Below are 26806 nucleotides of genomic sequence, written 5' to 3'. Positions count from 1 at the left end.
TTTTACAGGTATAAATCTATCGTGCCGGAATCCAATGCGCGCTTACATATGCGCGCTCGCGTGTGGCAGGAGTCTCTGCTCCTCTACCTGCTCGCCTTCACTCACACACTGCGCACGTTCTCGCTGTCTCGCTCCACCTCTACACGTGAACGCACGCTCACTCCACACTGCAGGAGAGTTAGTAGCTCTGAGAATATCTAGTGAATGTACAGTGGACGTTTGTGCAGAAATAAATGCTGCAGCTCCTCCAGACCAACAGAGGTTTCCTGTGTCTTGTGAAGTGACGGGGCTCCGCAGCCAGAAACGTTATCGCTCCGACCGGGTGCCGGTGTCTCCCTGCGGACGCAGTCGGGAGGCAATAACGTTTCTCTTTCTACTTCAGCCCCGGCACCTACCCGCTTTTCCTGCTTCAGCCTCGAAGGCTGAAACTGGAAAATTCAACACCAGCATCAGCGGTGATTCATGGAGAGACCTTCGTCTGGTCAGCTAACATTACTGCCAAGCAGGTGAAATATAGTGATATTATGGTTTTAGCTGACGTGTGTCGTCTCACTGTTTTGAGCGATGCTCGTTCATGTCTATGTAGAGCGAGCACAAGCACGAGCCCGACGCTGACTTTCGTTGACTTAACGGCCACAGGTGTTGCTGTTAACAAGCAATTCTGAAAGTTACAAATAGTCCCTTTAAAATGTGAACTTTTTTTTTTTTTTTTTAACTCTACACTTTCTTTTTGTCATTATTATTATTATTGTTATTTATTTTCTTGGTTTTGTTTTGGTTTTGAATGTTGAGGTTGTTTTCTCTAAGTGTACTTGATGGGTTTGTCTGTAAGCTCATCTACTTAAAAGTTGGTTTATAGACTGTTGTAATTACAAACAGTGGATTGCATATATGAAAACAACCTTGAAAAAATTAAGTATAAAAAAAAAAAAGTTAACTTTTATTCATTATATTCATACATTGTGAAATATGTACAATATTTCCCTCTGAAATTTAGTGCAATACAAAGCGGGGCAAAAAGTTTGACACTGATTTATATGGGCCAAAAAGCTTCAGTGTTTCCCAAGAAAAATTGCAGACATTGCTTTATTTACTTGAAAACAACCTTGAAAAAGGGGAAAAAATAAAGTATAAAAAAAAAAAAAAAATGTGAACTTTTTTTTTTATTCCCCCTTTTGTGTGCCTGTGTTAAATAAAACATATAGTTCATTATTATCACCACTGCATTTCTCCTAAGTGTCTGATTGCTGTTGTAAAATCAGCTGCTTCAACACTGCAGATTGAGTGACAACATGAGGTCGAGCTCTCCTGCGAAGTTGTTCGTTGGGTGTAAAGTTACGAGCTCACAGGACACACCTCTAGAGGGAGTTTCTCTAGAGGGAGGTGGAAACAAGGAGCTGATCACTTCTCCTCCTGCAGAGGAAAAAAAAAAGTCAGAAGTCCTTTCACTTGGAGAGGAGCGGTCGGTTCCGAGCCTGCAGGCCAGCAGTAGCCGCGGTGCCACGACAGGAACAGGAACAACATGCCCTCAGAAATGGGCAACTCTTTACGCGCGGCTGCCCTCCTGGCTTTCGTGGTTCTGTCCATCTTGGTGTCACTATTGATCAGCAGCGTGCAGCAGTTTGGAGCGACGATCTCTCACTCTAATGCAACTGTTGCTGCTGGTGATGAGGAGGAGCTGGAGTCGCTCCGCGGGGCGTTGATTCACCAACTCAACCAGAGGCGAAAAGAAATCATTCCGCTGCTTTTACAACATAATGAGGATGAAAGTTCTCTCCAACATGACTGGACTCTGGATTACAGCCTGTGGAGTGAGATCACGCATGGCTCCAGGAGAGCGCATATGGATGAGCTGGACTGCGCCTCTCTGGTGGACATGCAGGCGGTGGAGATCCTCGGCTCCGGTTACACCAAGCTGGTTGTCAAAGTGCATCTAGCCGGAGGAGGTCAGCCTGTGGCGTTAAAGTTGGTCAACGAGCAGGGCATAGACATGGGGAAGTGTGTGGAGGACTTTAGAGATCCTCGAGGCTGCAGAGAGCTCGTTTCTTACAAATTGAAGAAAGAAATAGTCCTGTTGCAGAGGCTGCAGCATCCAAACGTCATCAAGGTAGGGTGCTCGCTCTGGCTGCCTGCTGTGCATACATTTAAAGGTCTCATATTATAAAAAAGTGAGATTTTCATGTTTTTTATTATAAAGCAGGCTTAAGTCCTATATAAATACTGTGAAAGTATCGAAACACTCAATCCACAGGGAAATACACACAGCCCGTATTCAGAAACTCTGCATTTGAAACAAGCCGTTAGGATTTCTGCCCATTCGTGATGTCACGAATATACAATATTTAGACCCTTGACACAATTTTAAACGTAAAACATTCTAAATGTGTCCCAGTTTATTCCTGGTTGCAGCGTGTATGTGAATGTCATCAGCTGACAAGAAGTACACATGGACTCCAAGCTGTTGACTAGCAATGTTAATGCAATTCTGTTGCAATTCCTAAAAATAAAATGGAGCGTTTCAGACAGAGGGTGAATACAGGTATATTCAGGTCGACAGTATGAGGAAAATAAAAGTTTTTTTGAATATTGAAGCATGTAAACATGTTCTAGTAGAAACACAAAATACAAGTATGAACCTGAAAATGAGCATAATATGGGACCTTTAAATTAGGGGTGTAACGATTTCCATGGTTCCGATACGATTCAGGACGATATTTGGCTCATCTAGAGCGATACGATACGATTCAATGATTTGAAATCGATACAGTAACTTTTTTTTGCCAAAAATTCAGTCAGTGTGACTGTGAAATAAATAGCTGGGTACTGGACAGTGCAGGTCAGGATTACGCTTAAAGTTTTTCTTGTAAGGGAATCAGGGATAAATTAATTATCGATATAAACAAGTAAACAACGATTAATGGCAAATACATGCACCTTTTATTAGAAAATAATAAAAAGTGCAACTGCAGGACCTGCTGAATCAGTTCTCAAGATACAAGGCAGTGTAATATTTAACACAAAATATAATAAACCAACTTCTATTCAAGTTAAATGAACAGTGGTTTAACCTGCTGCTTCTGTCCTCATTTTCAGTATAAACAGTAGATCAATAATACAGAGATCAACTGCTTATAGTGATCAACAGCTTGGGACACTAATCATTCCTATACAAACGCTCTGTTTAAATAATCTGCTTATAGTAATCAAATAGTCCCGCGTACACTTTCATATAACGTTTGTCGTCCTTAAATACAAGGTGCAAATCCTTAATATTGATACAATCGATTTTTGCGTTTCAAATCGATTTTATATCGATATACGTCTCCCGTGAAGGACAACTTGCAGAGTACCTATCGATGTAGTTGTATCGTAGGAATATAAATCGATATATCGATATAGTAGATGAATCGTTACACCCCTAATTTAAATACTTTATATCAAGGGTGCCCAAACTTTTCCCAAACTGGAACTCAATGGTTGGCCAAAATTAAACACCTATTGTATTATTAAGATGCAAAATGGTACTAGGATCCCAAGTTCCCTTAATTGAATATGTTTTACTTAGTTAGCCCCTTAAAATCCACCTGCTGAATGCAATTGGGCTCATTTATGCAATTTATGCATTTCCAAGACTGCATCTTCTAACCATAAACCCAAGCCTGGTACGGCCTCCGAAAGACAGTAAAGTTGGTTGGGTCTTTTAATAAAAATACAGAATTTGCTAACATCTGGCGGGCCAACTTTGGCCCGCGGGCCCCACTTTGGACAGCCCTGCTTTATATACACTAACATAATTCAGGTTAGGCTACTCCAAATGAGACACAATACAGACAATATGTTTTCATGTAAAGTTGTTGTGCGTCAGAAGCTGCTTAAACACTGGAGCTACTTCTGGAGTATTATTAAGATTTTCCATAATCCATGTAGTCCTTCCCTTGCTCACATTTTCCTTTGTCTCACTCACAGTGAGCTGGATGAAAGGCCTCACTGGCTCTGCAGGACCTTCCCATGTAATTAAATTAAATTCACTGACCCTCTTCTGACCTTTCGGGTCCAGTTTGGCAGGAGCAGACAATGTGCCTCTGTCCCCTCCACCATCTGAAACCCCCACAGAGTTCATTCACTCAAACCATTACAGCCCAATTTAGAACTAGTTTGAATTAAGATTGTTTCTTCCAGCAGCAGTCGTGTGACAGCGGCGTGTCCAACGATTAATTTCACAAGTCCGCGGAGGATATTTCCCCTCCGGGCTATAATGTGATTTTGCTGTCACAAGTCTTGCTTCAGAGAGCCACAGCTGGCAGGACATCATGTCCTCTTAGTTCACCCCTACCATGAGAACTTTTACACGCTTTCGAGTATTGCTTTCTCTAATTTCTGCAGAGTTATGCGAAGAGTTAAATGCAAAAACAAACAATAGCTTAATATTTTTTTTTTTTTATCCATTTCTAACCCAGTTGTTCTCCACATCCACAGCTCAAAGGTCACTGTGCAGGAGATGCAGGAGGAAGAGGAGGAGAGGATGGAAGAGTCACGGTCATCCTGGAGCAGGGGAATCCTCTCCAGATGATCCAGCTGCTCCAGAGTCCCTGGGAGGACCGATTCAGGGTAAGCACGCTTTCAGCTTATCCTTTACATCACACTGAACACTGGGAGGCACATATTTGCACGTATTTGCATCGTGTGCAAAGCCGTCGCTCCTCTTGGCAGGAGAGACGGAGGCTGAAAGATGAGGGAGGCAGACATTTGAAACTCCTGGAGGTCTGACATCTGTCCCTCAGTGTATTTGATCAGGCCACAGTTGGAATGGAGATGGGACCTGGAGTTAATCCACTGCAGGCTAGGAATGTCATGTCATCCCTCACACACACATACACACTCACACACACACACACACACACACACGGTTTTAGCCAACCCCCATCACAGGTATGCTCCCAGTGGGAGTCAACAGAGGCTGAATTTACACTCCAGGGATCCAACCATGTGTGTGTGTTCATGCATGGATGTGTTTGAATGGGAAAGACAGACTGGGGTGAAAAAAAAAGTCAGAGCCTGCATGCTTTGTTTCTGGATTAGCAAAAGTAACATCCCAGTCTGCGAGTATCATCTCAACTATGGGCCTCATTTTGCTGCATCACCCAAATAGGCGTTCATAATACCCCCCTGGAGCTGCTCGGTCCCTCTCAGCTCTGCTGCATCTGCCCCGGCTACAGTAATCCGGAGGTGTTCGGTTTCAGCCGGCCCTGTTATTACAGTGCTTCGATCCCACCAAGTGACGTCCAAGAGACTCGGGACATTACCTAACACCGTAGCTATGTTTGTAGTGTGACAGAATCATTTCATGCTCTGTCAGTGCGTGGCTAATGCCTTTATGTTGCCTTTAGTAGCCTACTTATTTTCTCTTTCTGTTTTATTGTAGGATTTAAAGAGCACTATAAAAGCTGTCTCAGGAAATGGCTTGCAAATGTGGCCAGTGAAACGTCTTAACAGCAGTGTTTTTGCGAGACTGACGGTTTTTATATTTTACCATTTTTAGCAATATAATGAAACTTAATTACATTTATGCAATGTGTCACCTTTTGAGGAAAAAAACAAGTCAGTGTATAGTTGGACCACCAAGAATGTTCGGGGTTATTCCAGCATTTTATTAAAGGCTTTTATTTGACAACAAGTGGCAGGAAGTTGGAGGGGAAGCATGTAATCCTCAAATTTCTGTTAAAACACAAAACTGAACCCAATTATGGAGCTTCAAACGGGGCTGCAAGTACCAATTATTCTCATCGCTGATTATTCTGACCTTTTTTTTCATCAAATAATCATTTAAGTCTTTATTTTAAGCAAAAAAATACATCAAAAAATCCCTGATTTCAGGTTTTCCAATTATTGTTTTGCTGGTGTCTTTTGTCTTCCATGGACTTAAACAGAGTACTTTTGAGTAGGACTGCAACTAACGATTATTTTTTATTGTCGATTAATCTGTTGATTATTTTCTTGATTAATCGATTAGTTGTTTGGTCTATAAAATCAGAAAATGGTGAAGAATGTTGATCAGTGTTTCCCAAAGCCCAAGATGATGTCTTCAAATGTCTTGTTTTGTCCAAAACTCAAAGATATTCAGTTTACTGTCATAGAGGAGTAAAGAAACATTTAAGAAGCTGGAATCAGAGAACTTTTAACTCTTTTTCTTTAAAAATGACTCAAACCGAATAATCGATTATCAAAATAGTTGGCGATTTAATTTAATAGTTGACAACTAATAGATTAATCATTGCAGTTCTAATTTTTTTAATGTATTTGAAGTCAATTTGTTTTTCTTAAGAAATGACTCAAACCGATTAATCAATTTAATTTATTAATTTAATAGTTGACAGCTAATTAGTTAATTGTTGCAGCTCTACATTTGGGTTTCTGACTGTCAGCTTGGGAAATTGTGACGGGCATTTTCTGAATTACTTATCGTATGGCCCAAATTATTTATCAATGAATGGTATTCGGATTAAATGATAATGAAAATAACAGTTAATTGAATGTATAAAATGTCCAATTGAAAGCTGCCAGAGCCTGAGGTGACATCATTAATTAAATTGCTAAATTTGTCTTACCAAGTTAAAAAAAAACTAAAAATATTAAATTTGAAATGATATGAAACAGCAAAAAATAAGCAAAACCTCACATTGGAGAGTTGAAACAGGTGAATTTTTGGCTTTTTTTTGTTTTGTAAATGACTTAAACGATTAATCGATTAACATCATTGATTGTTTCAGCTCTGGTTACAAGGTTGTTGGAGCTACAAGGACACTTGAGTTACTCTTTGACTACGTTTCTGTGCACCTAAACAAACAGTCATCAATCCAGCTCATCAGGTTTTGGCGTGTCTCATGATCTCCTCATAGGTGTGTCTGGACCTGGTCCGGCTACTCCACTTCCTGTCCCAGTCTCCTCTGGGCTCCGTGGCTCTGCTGGACTTCCAGCCCCGGCAGTTCGTCACCGTGTCCGGCGAGCTGAAGCTCACGGACCTGGACGACGCCAGCGCCGAGGAGACCCACTGTCAGACGGATGCAGACTGCACCCTCCAGTTTCCGCACAGAAATTTCACCCTGCCGTGCTCGGCGCGGGGAGTGTGCGAGGGCTTGAATGAGAAAAGGAACATTTACAACGCCTATAGGTAAGACAGTTTTACTGCATGATAGGCGTGTGATGGATGGATGGAGCAGCAGCGACATGGATGATTGCTTAAAGACAGGCCCAGTCGACTCCTAAAATGTTGTTGATGGTAAAAACATACAGCTGGAAATTTGTGGTTTGATGGAGGAGGTGTGATGAATAAATTGGTACTGTCAGTGGAAAAAAAATTAATCTTTTCTGTTTAAAACAGACAGCTTTATGGACTGTTTGTTTTAACACCAGTGTGAGACAAGTCATGTTCTTGGAACTATGTGACGGGGCTTGTCTTTCTCTCTGTCTGACTGAGTTGTCTTTGCAATGGCCCCAGGTATTTCTTCACCTACCTGCTGCCTCACCAGGCCCCGCCCGGCTTCACACACCTGGTAGACCACATCATGAACTCCACAGGTGAGCATGAGAGACGTCTTGACATGACGGGACGTTCGCTATCGTAGGATCAGAAAGCAAATCATTCCCATCATCCCAGTCGTGTCATTACATGCCTTTTTATAAGTGCTTCTTTTAATGAGCTCGACAAGATGCTTCATGACATGTAACACAATAATGAATGCAATATCTGTTAAGGTCACACGACTGGGATTAGACAGGAGAAGCGTAGTGAAGGGGAGAACAAATCATCCTTATTGGTTATAGTATGACTTGTTGTCAGTTAGATCTTTTACCAGATTTGAATGCATTGTGTGTGTCTAGGGGAGCTGAAAGCTGACATCAATCAAACGCTGGAGGCCTTTGAACACATCCTCCTCCTCTACAAGTCTGGCCTGCACCTGGACAACCTGCCTCCATCAATAATCAGAGGTAATGAAGGCTGCTTTCTATAAAGTACAGTGGGCCCTCTTGTAGACCTTTTTTCTTCTTGGGAGAGAATGCTTGGCTTTTTTTGATCCCCTTTTTTTAGAGAAAACTCAGACAGTCTACACCTCTGTTTTCATTTTGTATCTTTAAAGAAAATGAAGGGGGGTTGTTTCTCCCTCTCAGGCTGTTTTGACAGGTTTATTAGGCAGCTGGAATGAGAGGACAAGACCAACAAAGTGGGATTAATCCTGCATGTCTCTGGCTCAGAAAGCACAGTCGGCGTTCATTTAAAAAAACAGTGCTGGGATTACATCGAGTTATTCTGTTTAGCCTTTCGGGATAGTCTTTATAGAGATTTTTTGTCCTAACTTTTAAATTCTTTACATTAAAGGTCCCATATTGTGCTAATTTTCAGGTACATTTTGCTGTAATGGTAAAAAAACAACTTTATTTTCCTCAGACTGTCTGCCTGAATATGTCTGTATTTATCCTCCGTCTGAAACTTCCTGTTAGCTGATGTCATTCACATACGTTGCGTCCAAAACTCCACACTAACATGCAGTTTAGTACGCTAAAACAGCATGTGAGATATTTTAGTATGTCCGAAACCTTAGTATGAAACCAATGGTACGCAAATTGCATAGTATTTCGGTGAAATATTACATTATCCAATGCTGGACACTACGACAGTTTAAATATCCCGCAATGCAATGCAGTAGTGACGACAACGTTCATAACAGACATTGACAGACAGCTCTGTAACATCAATAACGTTTCAATTTAACTTTAAGTATAAGATTTCACTTTGCTATAGGCGTAATATATAGTTTAAATTAATTCAGACTTTGATTCTCACAAATCGTCGTTTTGGTCACATGGGGTTGGCACGGGTTACCATGGTTACGCGTCTCTAACCGGCAAGGAGGCTCTCAGGAAGTGACGACGTAAATTACTGCTCAGTCTGAAAAGATGCATATTACTGTTTATTCACACAAAAGTATGTTGAACGATGTACACATATTGAGTAGTGCATGGTATGCGATTTCGGACGAAGCCTGGGACACATTTTAAATGTTTATGTTTAAAACTGCGTCATTGTATATTTGTGACCTCACAAAATTACAGAAATCCTGACACAGGCACAGTTTCTGAATACGGGCTGTGTGTATTTCTCCATGGATTGAGCGTTTTGATACTTGCACAGTATTTATATAGCACTTAAACCGGCTTTATAATAAAAAAAAAAGACATGAAAATCTCACTTTTTATGATATGGGACCTTTAAAAAAACTCGATATGATTATTCCGAAAGGCAAAAGTATGTTAACTAAAGCACCTTTTTGCAAGCTCTTCGTCCCACTTTTGTATTCTTTCAGTGTACGCACTGAATGTCCTTCACTTTTCGTCTCTCCAACTCTCCTCCACTCGCTCCACTGCAGCCCCCCTCAGTCAGTCAGCCCCCCTCCCCTCCCGCCGTTCGTCTCTCCGCTCTATGAAATATTAATAACAGAATGACTGGCTGCGTTCCTGTGGTGAGATTTTCCGTCCCCCCAGATGCTGGACTGTTTATATAGCAGCGCTTTGTGAATTTAATCACAGATTCAGGGTAGAGAGGCCTGGGCGCTGAGGCCGACACCAGGAGGGAATGTACAAGCTTAACAAGGAGGTGCCATGAGTCAACCCTGCTGCTGTTGCTAAGTGTGTGTGATAAGACCCCAAAAATGTGTGTGTATATAAATATTCCGCCATATTCTGGGTTCTGTTGAAACAGCTCGTTTTTGAGTGGAGGAAAAATTAGTTTATATACACATATTCACTTTCATGCTGAGAGTAAGATGTGAAAATCACACCCATCCAATACAGTATCTGTCTGGTAATATGCAGCTAGATATTCAGCTTGATTTATCATACAGACTGGAAACTGGGAAATACCTAGCCTGGTTTTATCCAGAGGTTTAAATAATCTGCCTACCAGCAGCTTTAAAGATCACTAATTAGCATATTATATCTTGTTTGTTGAAGAGACTTTGTTTAAAGTCTTTTCGGAAGTTAGGCTACCGCTACTAGCCAAGATACGCTATAGTCCGGCACACAACCCCCCGTAAAACTGCAAAAATGCTGTTTTTATCATTTGGATTAAACAATATAATATGTTATAATGATATAATAAACATTATATAATGATATAATGTGTTAATTAGTGAGCTTTAGAGGTGGTCGTTGTGGATTTTTATACAATTAGACAGAGCCAGGCTAGCCGTTTCCAGTCTTTGTTCTAAGCTCAGCTAAGCGAACTAGCTGCTGGCGTTGGCTTCATATTTAGCTAGTAGACGCAGGAATGAGTCCTAAAACCTGGAAATGAGTTCGCATTTTTGCACTTTTGGTTCCCTCGTCTGGAAGTCAATGTTTTCTTTAATTGGTTTTTGGTTAGATGCCTGAAATAAGGTCCGTGGTTAACACAAGCTGAAGAGATTTTAACGTTTTGTGCGATGACATAAAATACGTCAGTAAATATCCCACTTGTGGATTTTGAAGCTTTTACGTGTGTCTTTAAAAAAGGCGGTTGCAAACAAGTAGCAACGTCATCATGGCGAATTCTAGTCCGCCTTTATCATAGTGGTGACGTGAAGTCATGCGACCCTGGTGTAGTTCGTTTAGAACGTTTACGTTAGCTTTTTACTTCTGCCGATTGCATTCAAATCATAAAAGTGGTGTTCGTTCGTGGAGATTATCTTGCTGAACAAAATGTTTGTTTGCCACAGAGTTTATTTTCTGCAATAATCCAAAACCCAATGGAAAAAAAAACAATTGGCTTTTTGTCGAGGTAACCAGGGCGACGCTAACTTCCTGGTTGGCCTACAAAAATACGTCATCCCCGCACCATCTATTATCCCCTCGTCTAACTCACCGAGAAATCAAATAAGCATATTTCCCAAAATGTCACAACTGTTGCTTTAAATGATTTAACAACTAGAAGAGAGAAACAAACAACAAAGATTGTGCAATTGTGTATTAAAACAAACACATGGGCTCATTAATATATCTCCCCTAAAAAGGTGGGGGAGAAAGAGAATCGCAGCCAAAGACGCAACTAAAATCTTGATAAAAGAAGCCAAATGGCAACACAGCTCAAAGACGAACACAACGAGTGTGTGTGTGAGAGAGAGACGCTCATCAAGTCTTAATTTGAAATTGCTGACAGATGGGGATTCATTGGTAATGTGGATGTAATTTTTTCACAGCTGAGATCATTTGTGATTTGATGGAGGAGGCCAGAACGGCTGAGGCTGCAAGTATGAATTTAGCTGTGTGCAAAAAGGCACAGAGTGAACTCATTTAGCACTGTCATAAATCAATTCTTTATATTATTAATAAGAAAGGAAGGCTGTTTCCCCGTCGTTCATCTTAAACACAAAGAGCTTATATTCATACGTCCGTGTCTCCCCGACAGCTGAGGCCTGCCACCCTTTAGCTCCCCAACAGGCCTCATTTTTTCTCTCCCCTGAGAAGGATCCTTGAAACACTCCTTCTCCTTGTTCCCTTTTCATAAACCCAGAAGGCAGATCCTCGTGTCCTTTTCCTCTTAACAATACCCACACACACACACACACACCAGCTCCTGCCATTTAGGAAGGTTAACAGTTTGTAACAGTGTGCCTCCTCCTCCTCCTCCGTACGGACTCACAGACCAGGCTTTTGTCCTGCTCTGGTGTGTGTGTGTGTGTGTGAGAGTGTGTGTGTGTGTGTGTGCGTGTGTGTGTGTGTGTGTGTGTGTGTGTGTGTGTGTGTGTGTGTGTGCAGGGCAGCATATGTGTTCATGCTTCTTTCTCGTGGCTCCTGCTAATGTGTAGCAGATGATTTAAGGCCAGATCCACAAGAAGTCTGACTGAAAGAGTTATAATGAGGAATGTAACGCAAATGTGGAGCAGGAGGAAGGTGGAGTGAAGGGATTCTTCAGTGTGGAGCAAGAATTTGTACAAAGACCATAATAGACATAGAAGTTTCTGGGTTGGCGTTAACATTTTTAACAAACAAAAAGTGCAACTATTTTTGTTTTTATTGGAGAAAAATATGCCAAAAGTTTTGTGGTTCCAGCCTCTCAGTTGTGAGGATTTTCTGTTGGGGTTTTTTTTGCGCTTGTGAAAGTAAATTAAATATCTTTAGATTTCAGACAGACAAAAGAAGCTATTTGAAAGTTATGATTATGAGAAGTTGTGGGTTTTTTTCACTATTTTCTCCCTTTTTATTAACCAAATAATTAAGAAAATAATTGGCAGATTATCCAATAATTATAATAAGCATTAGTTGCAGCCGTCATTAACATAAAAACAGACATTGACAATTAAAAGGTAAATCTAGAGGTTCATTTTAACTTTTTGGGGGTTTCTTGTGAACATGCATCAGATATAGAAAAATATTTATTTCGAAAACATTTTTAGTAGGGCTGTCAATCAATTAAAATATTGAATCACAATTAATCGCATGATTGTCCATGGTTAGTCACGATTAATTGCACATTGTTTATCTGTTCAAAATGTACCTTAAAGGGAGATTTGTCAAGTACTTAATACTCTTATCAACATGGGAGTGGACAAATATGCTGCTTTATGCAAATGTATGTATATATTTATTATTGGAAATCAATTAAAACACAAAACAATGACAAATATTGTCCAGAAACCCTCACAGGTACTGCATTTAGCATAAAAGATATGCTTGCATCATAAAATGGCAAACTGACACCCACAGGCAACAACAGCTGTCAGTGTGTCAGTGTGCTGTCTTGACTATGTCTTGCCCCAAACTGCATGTGATTATCATAAAGTGGGCATGTCTGTAAAGGGGAGACTCGTGGGTACCCATAGAACCCATTTTCATTCACATATCTTGAGGTCAGAGGTCAAGGGACCCCTTTGAAAATGGCCATGCCAGTTTTTCCTCACCAAAATGTAGCGTAAGTTTGGAGCGTTATTTAGACCCCTTATCGACAAGTTAGTATGACATGGATAACGAATGACGTGGATACCAATGGATTCCTTAGGTTTTCTAGTTTCATATGATGCCAGTATCTTCACTCTTGCTTTAAAACTGAGCCCGCTACAACTTAGAAACCACATGTTGCTTTAAAGAAATTAGTGGCGTTAAAACAAATTTGCTTTTACGCATTATTATTGCATTAACTTTGACAGCCTTAATTTCTAGGTTCAGGGCTGTGAAATGTCCAAAAGCAAATTTATCTTTTATTTTCTTCTACATGCAATATATGTCCTTTTTTTTTTTTTACAGGACACACAAGCTTTTATGTATTCTTCTATCATGATGAAACACAATCTTTCTTTGGTGAACGTGTTAACAACAAACCAGATCCTTTTACTGCCAGCAAATGGCCACTAGACATTATAAACAATGTAAAACAGCTGAATATAAGTTCATGTATATTTTACCTTTAAAACCTGTCAATCATAACTATATTAATAATCCCAATCAGTAAGAGCTCTGTAGTTCTGTGGTTGCATGACAAAGACGCTGTATCTTCACCTTCCACCTGTTTTCTCTGTTGTTGTTGTTCTTCTTCTTCTACTTATCTGTATTCTCTTCATTCGACACTGCTCAGTATCAGTTTCCTCGCAGGGATCATTCAACTTTCATCTCATCCTCAGAGAGCGCTTCAAAATCTCTGAGTAGCCTCATGTATTGAAGTGGCTTCTCGTCCCTTTGTGGTTAGATTACACCGTGATGCGAGGCATGGGGACCTCTGGGAACGCCGAGTACCGCTGCTGGCCGTCCTACAGTCAGCAGGGCTGCGTGCTGTCAGTCCACAGCGCCAGAGAGGCGGCGTACATCTGCAACTCCCATTCTCAGTGCAACAGCTTCACGCTGACGGGACAGAAGACGTGGACGGGTTAGTAGGAACTCTTCCTTTCTTTCTGGAAGTGTGTCAAATGTAATTTTGCTGGTCTTATACATGTATCCAAACTCACTTTAGTCTGTAAAACTCATTACATAGATTAAATCAGCCAAATACTTAAAGTACTCTATAATAAGCATGTATAATTACCCACAAAATCATGTCTGACTAAGACTGCTGGGTAAACACACTCAGCCGCTGCTCTTTTAATCTTTTGCTGAATCTTTTAAATGTTGAAATGTATACAGTTATTACAGATATCAAGTCATGACATGTTGCTGCTTTATTGATGTTGCAGATGTGTTTAACATGCCTCTTTCTTTTTCTTCCGTACTGTGCAGGGCGCCTCCTGGCCTCTTTCAGGAGCAGCTTCAGTCATCTGGTGCCCGATGGGACATCAGAGGTGTATGTGAAGAAAACCAAAGCTCCCGAAGCGTCCACAGTGTGACGCGAGGACCAAACAGAACAATCCTGTTTCAAGTCGAGCTGGAGTCGTTACTGAGCGGGATGAGGGATGAAACACAACACGCAAAAATGTTGCGCTTAAGAACTCATGTTGAGCGCCGCTCGGCTCTGTGGATTTGCAGGAGGAGCGCAGAGGCCGGGGCCGAGGAGGCGTTTGAAGTGAGGCAAGTGAATGTGATGTATTTATAGGGCTTCTGCTCAGTGACTGTTTGATCTGCCTGCCAGCTCACTGCCTCTGCCAACTACTATTTAAAGGGATTTCCCTTCAGGTACAATTAAGGAGGGAGAGCCTTTTGCCCTCAACATGTTTTTTTTTTCCTACCTTGTCTTTATTCGCCATGTGTGTTGGCTTTCGCTGTGAGGCCGAGGTCCCCGTAGTAGGATTTTTTAAGCCAAAGAGGTAATAAGAACAGCCGCTGAAGCTCAGCTATTGAAGCCCGAGGACGAGAAAAGAAAACAAGCTCTTATACAAATACACTTTGATGTTAATGCGCTGAGGTTGCGGCTGTTTTTTCATGGTTCCCTGGCTTAGCTGCGCTGTGGTACGAGATGGCAACAACCATGTAAGCATTTCCACATCAACAATGAGCAAAAGATGATTAAAACCATTCCAGAGCAGCCTGTTTTTACATAGTTTATATTACTTAGTGCATAAATATTTATATGATCGAATGAAATGTAATTGTTCTTACATGATTGTGCATTATAGCTTTAACGTGCACCTTGTGGGTGAAACTTTTTATTTTCAATGAAAAATTATTCACTTCAGTGTTTTTTTTATACTTCACTTAATTGTACAGTTTTATAATTTTTTAATTATAAATGTATTGTTTCTACTTTTTGCTGTTGTGGTCATTTGCATTCTTTATTGTATTGAGTCTAACTAGCCTGTTTATTTCTCATTAGCACCTTCATTTGTGTGTGTGTGTGTGTGTGTGAGCGGGGGAAGTGAAGCTGGTTGTTTTGTGTGTGTTTTAAATCCTTTATCTGCTCGCGTGCCCCCACACCTACAATCTGTGGCCCATCTGAATGGGTTGACACCGCAAACCTACGGTGCTCCGCAGAGTTTGCACAATACCAGAGGAATGCATTCAAATGCCCCGTCACGCTGAGCTCATTATGAGCCTTAATTAATACATGCAAATTAGCTTATTTACCGTCCCTTTCTCATGGTGAGAGAGGGGGCATTACTGTTAAGACAAAGGCAGTCATCGGGACAATCGAGAGCTCAATCTGCGGTTTGCACACGAATGGGCTTGCCATCTGTGTGGCTGCCAGGAAGAGCTGGGTGAGGCTGAGATAAGACAAGGACTACAGGGTGGCAGGATTTGTAAAGTCAGGACTTGTAGCAGTGGGAGAGAAAGAGCAGACCAAATACCAGTGATGTCCTGATATGAACCAGAGACGTTTCTAATGTCATCCCCCACCCTTCACATATTTCCTGTAGCTGTTAAAAAGGAGGAATTCTTATTGAAGAAATAGAAAATAATGCAAAGTTAAGGATCCTAAACAAAAGTATACCAAACTCCAAATATCTTTGAATATGGTGACTACTACCACTGACTTGAAAGGGCACGTCCTGTCTACAAATTACACTTTTACGGCGGAGACAGCGACGAGGCCTCAGGGTCCTCTTTGCCTCATGTTGGCCCCTTGTTGTCTGGACAAAGCTGGCTGATTATAGTCTGATTTTGGAGATAAGAAGTCTGAGTCGGATTAGATAAGAACAAACCAACTCGCTGTACACACACAGCAGGACTGACTAGAAGGACTGGTTGGATGGTGGGGAAATAATCCCCCACAAGACGTGTGCGTTTTATCTGTGCTACAGTAAACAGACTTAAAACCTCAGTGAAAGAACTGCAGATAGCCACAACAAAAACAAACATTGGGTTTTCTTAAAGGAATAGTTTGGGAATGACACGTATTTGCTTTCTTACAGCGAGTTAGATGAGAATATGAATACCACTTTATGTACAGTAAGCAATGTTTTTTTTTCCCTACAACCTCTGATGGGCTTACCCTGATAATCTTACCGTAACCCTAACCAATCTCACTCTTTAGGCCTAAACATAACCAACCCAACCAACAAAGGCAACAAGTACTAGCCAATCAGAAGCAGAGTAGGGCGGGTTTTGACTTCACCATACAACACGTTCCCATCCCAACTCATCACGCCGCTTTGTTACGCCCCTTGACATCACTTTATTTTTGGCATCAAAACCATTAAAGTTACCCTTGGCGTCTCTTTAGGATAAGGCAACAAAACCACTGTAGATAGGTTTAGGAAAGAACACCATGGTTGGGCTTAAAACTGCTACGTTTGTACAGTGAAAATGACCCTGAACGTTGTGAACACGGGACACGAACAAACAGCTGATTGGAACGTGACACACGTGACGTGAACAGGATTTTTCCTTTTCTTTCCTGGATGAAAGCCTCGTGTTTGTTGGACCCATCCACCACCAGGTTTGTCTTTTCGCTCTTCACTCCTGGCGCATTTTCTCAGAGCGTTTATTACTATTTACGGGGATGGGTTTACGTTACAGATAACGGAACGCCCAGCGCGTTGCATACCGCCGCTCAAGGGTGCCTTGTGCAGCTTATCGAACGCCGACAGCCGTGACAAAGCCTGCGTAGGCTATTTGCGCTATACTGGGAAGGAAAAATTGGCAGCCGATTAGCTTAGCTTAGTACAAAATATTGTCAGAAATATGAGGAAGAAAGAAGGCATTTAATTCAAAACCTCACAAAGACAAATGTACAGTTTGATCTCATAGATATTCTTCAAAAACTCATGAATCAATAACTATTTCAGCATCTTTGAGAAATTATGTTTGAGGAGATATGTCGGGTTTTTTATATTGTAAATACCAGCCATTGTAATGCACACTCCATACCCGTTGGTGATGGTAATGCACCACTGCTAATAAACCTCAAAGAAGAAGAAGAAGAAGCTTAGCACAAAGACAGCAGGTTGGTTTTTGTACAGATGGAACAAACAAGATATAAAATGTTAATCAGGGAGCTTTAGAGGTGCTGATAGAATCAGGATCTGATTTATTTGCCAAATACGTGTGCACATACAAGGAATTTGTTTTTTTCATCTCTCTCAATGTACTTGCACAGAAATAGAAATAACAGCTATAGGGACAAGAGTGAACACAACACCGAGTGTACCATTCATGGCGCCATCTTGGATTCAAAAGGTAGGTGGATTTTGTTACCATTTGACGGGTTTATTTTAACCCAAATCACAATGTTTTCCTAAACCCAACCAAGTGGGACTGTTGCCCAAACCTAAGGAGATTTCTGACAGAAAGGCAAACTTCTTCTATGTGCCCTTAATTGTGCAGAGCCAGGCTAACTGTTTCCCTGTTTCCAGTCTTTGTGCTAAGCTAAGCTAACCGACTGCTGGTGGAGGCTTCATCTTTCCCTTGTCAAACTATTCCTTTAAACTGTTTTGTTTCGCAAGTACACCGATGCAATAGGACTGATGGATGAACAAAATGAACAAAATTTTAAAGCATTTATTCACAAGTTACGCTGATGATACAGCGCTCTCCCAGTGATAAGCTTGAATTGATTGAAGGTTACAGCTGCGGCTCATCCTCCTCCACGTCGACGACTCGGAGAAGAAAATGTCTGGCGTCTGACCGCTTTGTCTTGGCGCTCCTTTTGACGGAGCTAATGGATGTTCTGGCATCGGCCATAGCCTGCACATGTTTTTTTATGATCAAGTGTTTTGACACAAATGCAAAGCAGATTCAGTATGCAGTCTTTCTTCATGTTCAGGTTTGTTGGAGAGCCTTGGGTTGATGAATCAGATTTCCAGAGAAGGTCTTCACAGCATAGTTTTTGTATTCTCAGTTGAGTCTGAAAGTATTCTCTTTCTTCCCTCTGACTTTGTTTATTTAGCTGGAAATATGTGTGGAGGTTTGACGGTTGAGCCGCTCTGAGCCTTGTTTTTGTTTGTTTGTTTTCTTATGACGGTTTTTGTTTAGGGATGTTTTCATATTTGCATCGTGGTGAAACGTTTAAAGTCATGCGGTATTGCTGTCCTCATGTTCATGTGTGGTGCACTGTTCCTCTGTTTTTAACCGTGTAATTGACAAGTTGGTCTTTTTTTTTTTTTTGAAGGTTCAGGGAATGAGCGGGGGAGGAGACAGATTGTTTTTTTTACTCAGCTCCATACCCTCCATTTCTGTTTTTTTAAGTTTCCAGTTTCACCCGACTTGTTTCCGTCGGGTTTTATTCATGACCTCCATCTGGAAATAATATATGTTCATGAAAACAAGCCATCAGCAATTTTAGGGAAGACTTATGTGTGTGTGTGCAAGTGCAGGGAGGGGGACATCAGGGCCTCTTCTGTAGGGTTCAGACTCCACCAGTGTAACAGTGTTAGTGCAGCGAGAAAGACATGTATGAGTAAGCTAAGAACCAAAGCCTCCATCATCCTCTCTTAAAACCCTGCTGCTATGCATTTGTGGTCTGGCTAAAGTCTTTGATTCGAAAGCAAAGTTAGTCATCAAATGTAAAAAACCGCAGTCGCTGGGAGAAATTATGTGTCAGGCAGGTCTTTGGCAAAATGTTTGACCTTGGCTCAGCCTAAAAATATGCATTAACTCAGTGAAAGCCTGCATAGTTCTGCAGGAAAGAAGATCTGGCTTGTGTTTGAGTTGCTCACGGGAGCGTGTACGCAGCCTGTGACGGTAGAGAGAGAGCAGATATTCACTCCCGGCTCACAGAAACACCTCTGTGCCTGTCTGCCGCCTTGGCTGCGCTACACAGGAGACGGGCCGGTCACACCTGAGAGCCTCTGAAGAGTAGCCAGACATTTAGCCGGCCTGTCCCGAGCACAGAGGCTTCTTGGTTTGCAGGTCGCTGTCTGTATATCTAACTGAACTATTTGCCTGTCTGCCTGGAGCTGATACAATCTCTTTTAGAGCCATAATGGCTTTAGCAGGCCCTGAAGGAGAGAGAGCAAGTAGGTGTGTGTGAGGAGAGGTTTTCATTTCTGTCTGTCTCTGTTGAAGTAGGGGGGGGTGGCTGGATCATGTTTTAAAAGCCCTGAAGTTAACCCCAGTCAAAAGGTTTATGCCTACCACTAAAGCCACAGAGGCATCTTGAAAGGTGTAATAGCTCCGCGTTGTATCCAGTGACATCTCCACGGACCCACTGCATAGTTTCATGGCGTATAGTGAAACTGATCACTGCAGAGCTGCACAGTTTGACTCAAAATGGGGCATCGAAATGTCTGTGTCAGTATACTTCAAGTTTATTTTATGAAGTATGCTTAAGTAAAGTTCAAGTAAGTATTTCCCAAGTGTGTTTTATGTAGTACGTATACTAATATCAATGTGCTAGTAGTGTACTTGGCTAAATTGGCCCACTATTAATTTATAAAAGTAGATTTTTAAGTATACTTTAAGTGTAAAAATAGTAAAATGGTTTACACCTAAGTTTTATTTTGTACTGCAACTCTACTATAAGTATACTGATAGTTTACTAGTTTTATACTTGTAGCCCACCTTTTAGTTTATGAAAGTACACTTTAAAGTATACTTACAGTAAACCACTAGTTCAATAGTTTTTATACTGCAAGTATACTATGTATTTGTAGCCCACTTTATAGTTTACCCAAGTATACTTTGACTTTTCTGTATACTTATTCTGTATACCTCTCAGTATGAGCCAAGTATACTTAAGTATACTTTTGTAAAGTATATCTCTGATAAGTACATAAAAGATAAACTGAAAGTATACTCTCTTATTTTAAGCTTAAAAGAAGTATACTAACAGCACACTTGAATAAACTTATTTTAGGTAAGGGCAGCCTCACTATTACAAAACCCTTTTTTTTGCTTATGAGATCCCCACATGTTCTGCTGCCCTGCTTTCCATCCCACTACATCACAGCAGCAGTCTGGGTCATTTTTCTTTTGAACCTCCCCCTCTCCCCCCACCTCTCTTCCTCACCAGTCCATCCATCATACAGAGTCTGGACCCTCCTTTCACCCCACCCGTCCTCCCCCGTTGCTGCCACTGCCCTCCCCTCTCTGTTTGAAACGCTCCTTCAGGCCAAAACCTCCACGGTTTTACTATTAATTTAGGCCTCCGCTGCCGCTGCTGTTAAATTGTTCCACTCCATACATAGCGTCAACCCTCCATCAGTGTCCTCCTCCTGCCAATCTTCCACTGCTCCCGTCTTCTTTCCAGAGTCACAGCCCACAACTGCTGTGGAGCATCTGGAGTTTCCCCCGTCTTTCAACCGCCTGAGACCTGAGGGCAGGGCTGCAGAGGATCAGGAGTGTGTGTGTGTGTGTGTGCGTGTGTGTGTGTGTGTGTGTGTGTGTGTGTGTGTGTGTGTGTGTGTGTGTGTGTGTGTGTGTGTGTGTGTGTGTGTGTGTGCGTGTGCGCGTGTGTGTGTGTGTGTGTGTGTGTGTGGGGCTGCCTTTTGTTGCGTGCTCTGGAATCCCCTCCGTCACACCTCAGCCGTTTCTCAGCGGGGGGACTACAGCCTCCAGCCAGAGGAAGACTTCCTTCTTTACAGTTAATCCTCTACCGGAAATACACCACGACCCCCCTGCTGGGTCACACAATTATACACAACTCATTGCATTTACTACTTTTTATTTGATAGCAGCCCACTGCTCCTAAATGCTTAGGATGGGTTAAATACAGAGGTCAAATTTCATTTACGTACCTGTTTAACACACAAAGACATTTAGCCCTTATTTTGCACAGAAAAAATGACCAATTTGACCGTTTCATTTTAACCACAATTAATAAACATTCTGCTCACATTAATCTAGTTTGTCCATAAACTTTCATCAATGACTTCTTACATTTTTTTCTTGTGACAGCTATAGGGATGCACCGATCCGACTTTTTCAGTCTTGACACCGATAGCGATACCTGGGCTTTGTTTATCGGCTGATACCGCGTACCGATCCGATACCAGTGTTTGATTAATGAGCTGCATGCCTCACTGTGTGGAAGTGACTGGGATCATTCTTTTATGAGTAAGGCAACATCAGGTTGGACTTAAATATCGCTTTCCTAACTTTGTAAAACAAAATGGAACAAATAAATACATAGATATACATTTACTGAATTGTAATTTATTATTAAAAGAATAAATCGTACACCAGCAACTCGGTAAAAAATCTTAAAAATTAACAGGAATTACAATTCAGGTTCATGCAGCAACAAATTGGTCAAAACTTAAACAGCAATTCAAATTCCAGTATATAATGTATATAGTATATAAACATAGAATTGAATTGAATAGATCAGTTCCATTGTCACCGATATCCGATTCAGCTATATGAGTCAGTATCGGCCCGATATCACCAATCCATTGTTGGTATCGGTGCATCCCTAGACAGCTATGCAGATGTATAAGCCTGAGAGTTGAGGAAGAAAGCCCTTTATCACAATCAACAAAGCACTTTATTTCTTCCTTCTGCTATTCGGTGCACAATTTATTCATATTTTTTAAATATACAGTAGGTGTATAATTGACGTCTTACTTTTGGTATTTTATATGTGTTACCAGATGTCTGGCTGTATTTTTTTTTTATGTCTGATGCAGTATACAGAAGTTTTTGGGGCAAAAACATATAGGGATATAAAAATTAACTCTAATTGCATTCTCTCTTTGTGCAGCTTCAGTTGCATTGTGCAGGTTGTTAAACCTGTGGAGAGCTGTGAAGAGAGCTCTTTGCCACAAGTCCCCAATTAGGGTTCTGCCCACACGGCCATAAAACAGTTAGTGGAATCATTGGGAGGCTGTTAGATCTAACGCTATTAAGAGTTCATTAGTACCTGCATACACTGCTGCTGCTGCAGTGGGAGGATCATTAACATAGAGCCGTTAAAGCAGGCTAGAGGCCTTTACACTATTCATTACGCTCCCCTTTGGCCATCACCTGGTGGCCATAACTCAACATTATATTTCAATATATAAACACTGTATTTTTTATCTTTTCCAAACTACACAGGTTTAAATTTAAACTGCAGTTAAGCTGCAGCTAAACTGGTAACAGATTAACTGGTTAAGTGTAATTAAGCAATTCAATTTTCACCTTTCAAACTATTTATTTAATTCAAATTTGCTAAAATGCTTGTGAAAAAAATCAATGAAATCTATAAAAAACAAATATATATATATATATATATATATATATTTTATAGAGTTCATTGATATTTCATATATATATATTTCTTTCAATTTTTCTGCCTTTAAATCACAGTATGGTGCTGAATATGCAGCACACAAACATTACATTACATGTCGGTGCACAACGTGTTAGCAAACCGAGATTCAACATCAGACACCATCTACATCTGGACTGCTGGTGAATATGAAACCACTTGGGTGTGTGCAATGCAAAAATGTAGGCCTACCAGTAGATAAAAAAGATGAAAGTAATTAAAAAACACTGCAGTGAAGTAATGTTTCTATTAATATATAACATTATGTAATGAAATGAAAAATTAATAAAGAATGCACACAATAAAGAGTGTATACAACACGGCGAGAACAACTAATATTAACTACATCTAATTTACTGTAGAGTAGTAAAGGAGACAGTTCATGACCAGGACAAATAATTAGCCTACACGTACAGGTTCATATCTCTCATTTTGAAATAAAGGCTGGTGCACTGAAAGGATGTGAACTAAAGAAAGTGGAAGCAACTTGTTGAGAGAGACTGACCCTGGGGAGGGGAGAGGAGAGAAAGAAAAACATCTGTAGAAAGAGAGAGTGGTTTAGCGAGAGGTCGACAGAGACAGTGATGGAGAGATATATTCATATATTTATATTTATATGTAAAATTAGATCAGTTTTGATTATGCATTTAAAGATTAAAGGTAGACAGTGATGGAGAGAGAAAAAGTCATTCAAAATTGTACTTAGGTAAGAGTACAAAGGTTTTAAAAAATATTGTAAAAGTATAAATAAATAAATAATCCATTCTGCTTGATGAGTACTAGTCATATATTTATAATAATAAAGTATATAAAATGAGATCAGTTTTGATTATGCATTAAAGGATTAAAGGTAGACAGTGATGGAGAGAGATTAATGTCATTCAAAATTGTTCTTAGGTAAAAGTACAAAGGTTTTAAAAAATATTGTAAAAGTATAACTATAAATAAATAAATTAATAAATAATTTAATTCATGAATTAATTAATAAATAAATTATTCATTCTGCTTGATGAGTACTAGTCATATATTTATATTAATAAAGTATATAAAATGAGATCAGTTTTGATTATGCATTAAAGGTTTAAAGGTAGGATCGGTAGTGTTGCTCAAAACATTTTTTTGTTATACTGTATTAGTTGAATTTCTCATTACATCCCGACAGCAATCAATAAATCAAATGCTCTAACAAAAACAAATTAAAAAAATCTGACATCTGCGGCTGTGATAAACCCGTTCAATCAGCCCAAATGAAATGACTGGACGGGCTGCCTGTTTACCTGTGCGCGCGCTCTGCCCGTACATTCATTGCGCGTCACCAGAGTCTTCGCAAGCTGCTAGCTTGACAGCTGTGAGTACTAACAACAACCATGTTCGTTGTTTACGTTCATAATGATAAGTTTGGGGGAGTGGCTTTGGAGGGCGACGGACTTTCAGCGTTTCCGACTTGGTGACTTTCTCTCTAGATTTAGTGACTGTTGGAGCTAGTGCTGCTACTTTCATTGGAAAAGAGTTGGCAGCACGGTGCTGGGTTTTTTGTGTTTTGGATCATTTTTATAATCTAGTGTACTTTTGCTAGTTTCTCAGCATTACTGACCCAACCTTTAACATTTAAGCAGCAATTTACAGTATACTCAGTTTCTCAGTTTAACCAGTTCCACTTTGGAGACAGCACACAGAGAGGGATCAATGCCACATGAAAAACACACCACACTTAAATTACAAACGGTCACTATCCATCTGGTTTCCGGACAAATCTCAGTGCAGTTATTACGACCACTTTGATGTTACTTCTTCTCCAGATAAAAGGCAGCATTGTGCAGAACCTTTATGTAATTTATCAAAGGAAATTGACACATGAACAACTGCTAAATAGACTTCCTTTTGACAAATGTGAATGTTCTAACAATTCAAACAATTTACCAAACGTGTTGCAAACATTGATCCGTTAGGTCCCCTTTTATTTTCTGTCTTTATGGATGATATTCCCTTGCATGGTACTAATATTCATTAATATGCTGATGACATGATTCAACAAGTTGGTGGCACTTTAGAACTCACATATACATGTATTTGATTTGTATTTACTTTAATGCCATCCAGAAGTCACTTAACAATATATAACAAGACATTTTGTTTTGTCAGAAATGTAAATTATGATTATATTCACATCTGCACCATCGATGGTACACATATTTAACTTGTTTCATATTATGCGTATTTTGGCAATTGGCTTCAAAATGAGCTGAAGTTGAAAGTCAACATAGCCAAATGTTACATTTATTAATTATATGCTAGACATATGGACATGACGCTTATAATGCTCTAAAACCTATTGATGCTTTTTATCATTGTACTATTGTGTGTTTGATAAATGCAATACTGCACTTTGTCTTCTCACTGTGTGTATAAAATACCAGTGGTGGAATATAACTAAGTATATTTAGGGACTGTACTTAAGTACAATTTTGAGATACTAAAAAATTGTCTTTCTACTGCACTACATGTGTTTGAAACTTTAGCTACTAGTTACTTTTGACATAAAATAAATATATATGATATACTTTTATGATATGATGCAGCACTTTACTACTTATCTACCCAGTAATATATAAACTAAAGTATCTAAATTTACTCTAAATTGAAGAACTACAACAGTAAAATGTATTTGTTATAGTGATAAAAACAGACAAATATAATAATCTGTAAGAATATAACACCTTGAAAGGTTCGGTTATGCATAATGAGTACTTTTACTTTTGACACATTCAGTACAATTCAGGACTTTTACTTGTAACAGAGTATTCTTAGACATGATATTTGTATTTTTACCAAAGTAAAAGATCTCAGTACTTCTTCCCACCACTGTAGAATAATAACTTTGCTGTCTTTTTATTAATAAATCCATTCCTCACAAGCTTTCTTCATACATCACTTCCTAGATACATTGCAAGGTCAATCAGAAGGACTTATATCTCACGCTCACTCAGACATACCACAAAGGTCCCTAATAACTATGCATCTCAGACCTCTAGTCTACTGTCAAACAGTTTAACTAATATTAAATGACCATTTTATGGCTCTTAATTGCTCCTGTTCCTTCTACAGCTCTCAGTGATATCTTTTGTTTTAGTTTGCAACCAGTTTTTGGTGCTCTTATCACTCTTTGAGAGCATAGTATCACTCTTGTTATTGTAGTATATTCAAAATTGGCTGCAGTAATTATCCTACTGGATATAGGTCAAATCTCCAACAGTAAGTGAATGCAGGTTTTACAGTAACCACGTTATTGCAATGGCCATAAATATGTTCTCAAATGTCCTGCTTCAGTCTGACTTCTTCCAATAACCTGGTTTCTTGTGTGCAAGTAAACACTGCATTGTTTAGCCAATGCAAGATAAGTCCTGAAAACTCATATTAAATCTTTTTACAATCTCATTAAGCATCATTTGGGCACCATTTTCGGACACTCTGGGGTATATTACCTCAGCCGAAGTAATTGCATGCGATTATTGGAGAGTGAAAACAGTCACGCAGTGGTGGATGGTCCACTTTCTGTTTGCCAGAGCGAGAGGGGTCGAGAGGTCTTTGCGGGGTGAAGGTTTAGGTTACGTTTGCAAAAGGTCCCTTCAAGCTCTTCTGCAAACAAGAGCTGCAGATCAAACATCAAAGCTGGTCCTGGTGTGAAGGCTGGGGTGCTGTGTTGAGTTGGGGGTGGTCACTGTCAGATAACGGGACAAGAAAACCCTCCAACATCTCATCCCCTGTGTTCTCTCTCAAAATCTCCAGATAACCCTCGTCGCCGGCACTAACTCCTCACCTCTGTGACACGAGTCCCCCTGGACAAGTCTGACCCCACTCAGTCACATGCTGGACCTCTCCCTCCCTCGTGATAATCCTCCCAGTCAAGTGACAAAGGGTCAGCCGAGTAAGCTGGAAAGTAATTCAGGAATGAGGGTTTGGAAATGTTGGCGACGAGCTTAATCAAGGCCGCGCGGCGTTAAGTATGTTCTGAGGAACATTTGTGCGCTCAAGTGGGCCAGCAGTAATCTGTACAGCATTATGAAGTGCCTGGCAAGCACTTTTCTTTGTCTCCTCTGTTATGAAAAGCCTTTTTCTTTCGAGAGAGAGAGACGACGCCGGCTGTGATCTTTGATTCCCCTTCATGGATTTTTCTTTGCGTTGCCTCTTAACTTCTTGTCTCTCCACCAAAGAGAGAACTTTCTTTCTGTT

General features: G+C 40.3%; 1 protein-coding gene across 1 annotated transcript; it reads left to right on the top strand.

The window, feature by feature from the left end:
• Positions 1–1210: 1210 nt before the first annotated feature.
• Positions 1211–15197, top strand: pkdccb (protein kinase domain containing, cytoplasmic b). Its single transcript, XM_037747381.1, has 7 exons — positions 1211–2107; positions 4477–4608; positions 6897–7168; positions 7496–7575; positions 7879–7986; positions 13709–13885; positions 14233–15197. Exons 1-7 carry the CDS (start codon positions 1523–1525, stop codon positions 14337–14339), a joined length of 1461 nt encoding a protein of 486 aa, XP_037603309.1. The 5' UTR covers positions 1211–1522; the 3' UTR covers positions 14340–15197.
• Positions 15198–26806: the final 11609 nt, after the last annotated feature.

Source organism: Sebastes umbrosus, chromosome 16 (assembly GCF_015220745.1).
Source record: "Sebastes umbrosus isolate fSebUmb1 chromosome 16, fSebUmb1.pri, whole genome shotgun sequence".
Taxonomy (NCBI): Eukaryota; Metazoa; Chordata; class Actinopteri; order Perciformes; family Sebastidae; genus Sebastes; species Sebastes umbrosus.
Note: the sequence above shows the minus strand (reverse complement) of the source record. Positions and strands in the feature narration are given on the sequence as shown.

What these genes read in the sequence shown, in the direction of transcription:
- pkdccb (XM_037747381.1), top strand. Translation starts at nt 1,523, where the DNA reads ATGCCCTCAGAAATGGGCAACTCTTTACGCGCGGCTGCCCTCCTGGCT. An exon ending in AGCATCCAAACGTCATCAAG is followed by an intron (nt 2,108 to 4,476) that starts GTAGGGTGCTCG and finishes CCACATCCACAG; the next exon opens with CTCAAAGGTCACTGTGCAGG. An exon ending in GCCTCCATCAATAATCAGAG is followed by an intron (nt 7,987 to 13,708) that starts GTAATGAAGGCT and finishes CTTTGTGGTTAG; the next exon opens with ATTACACCGTGATGCGAGGC.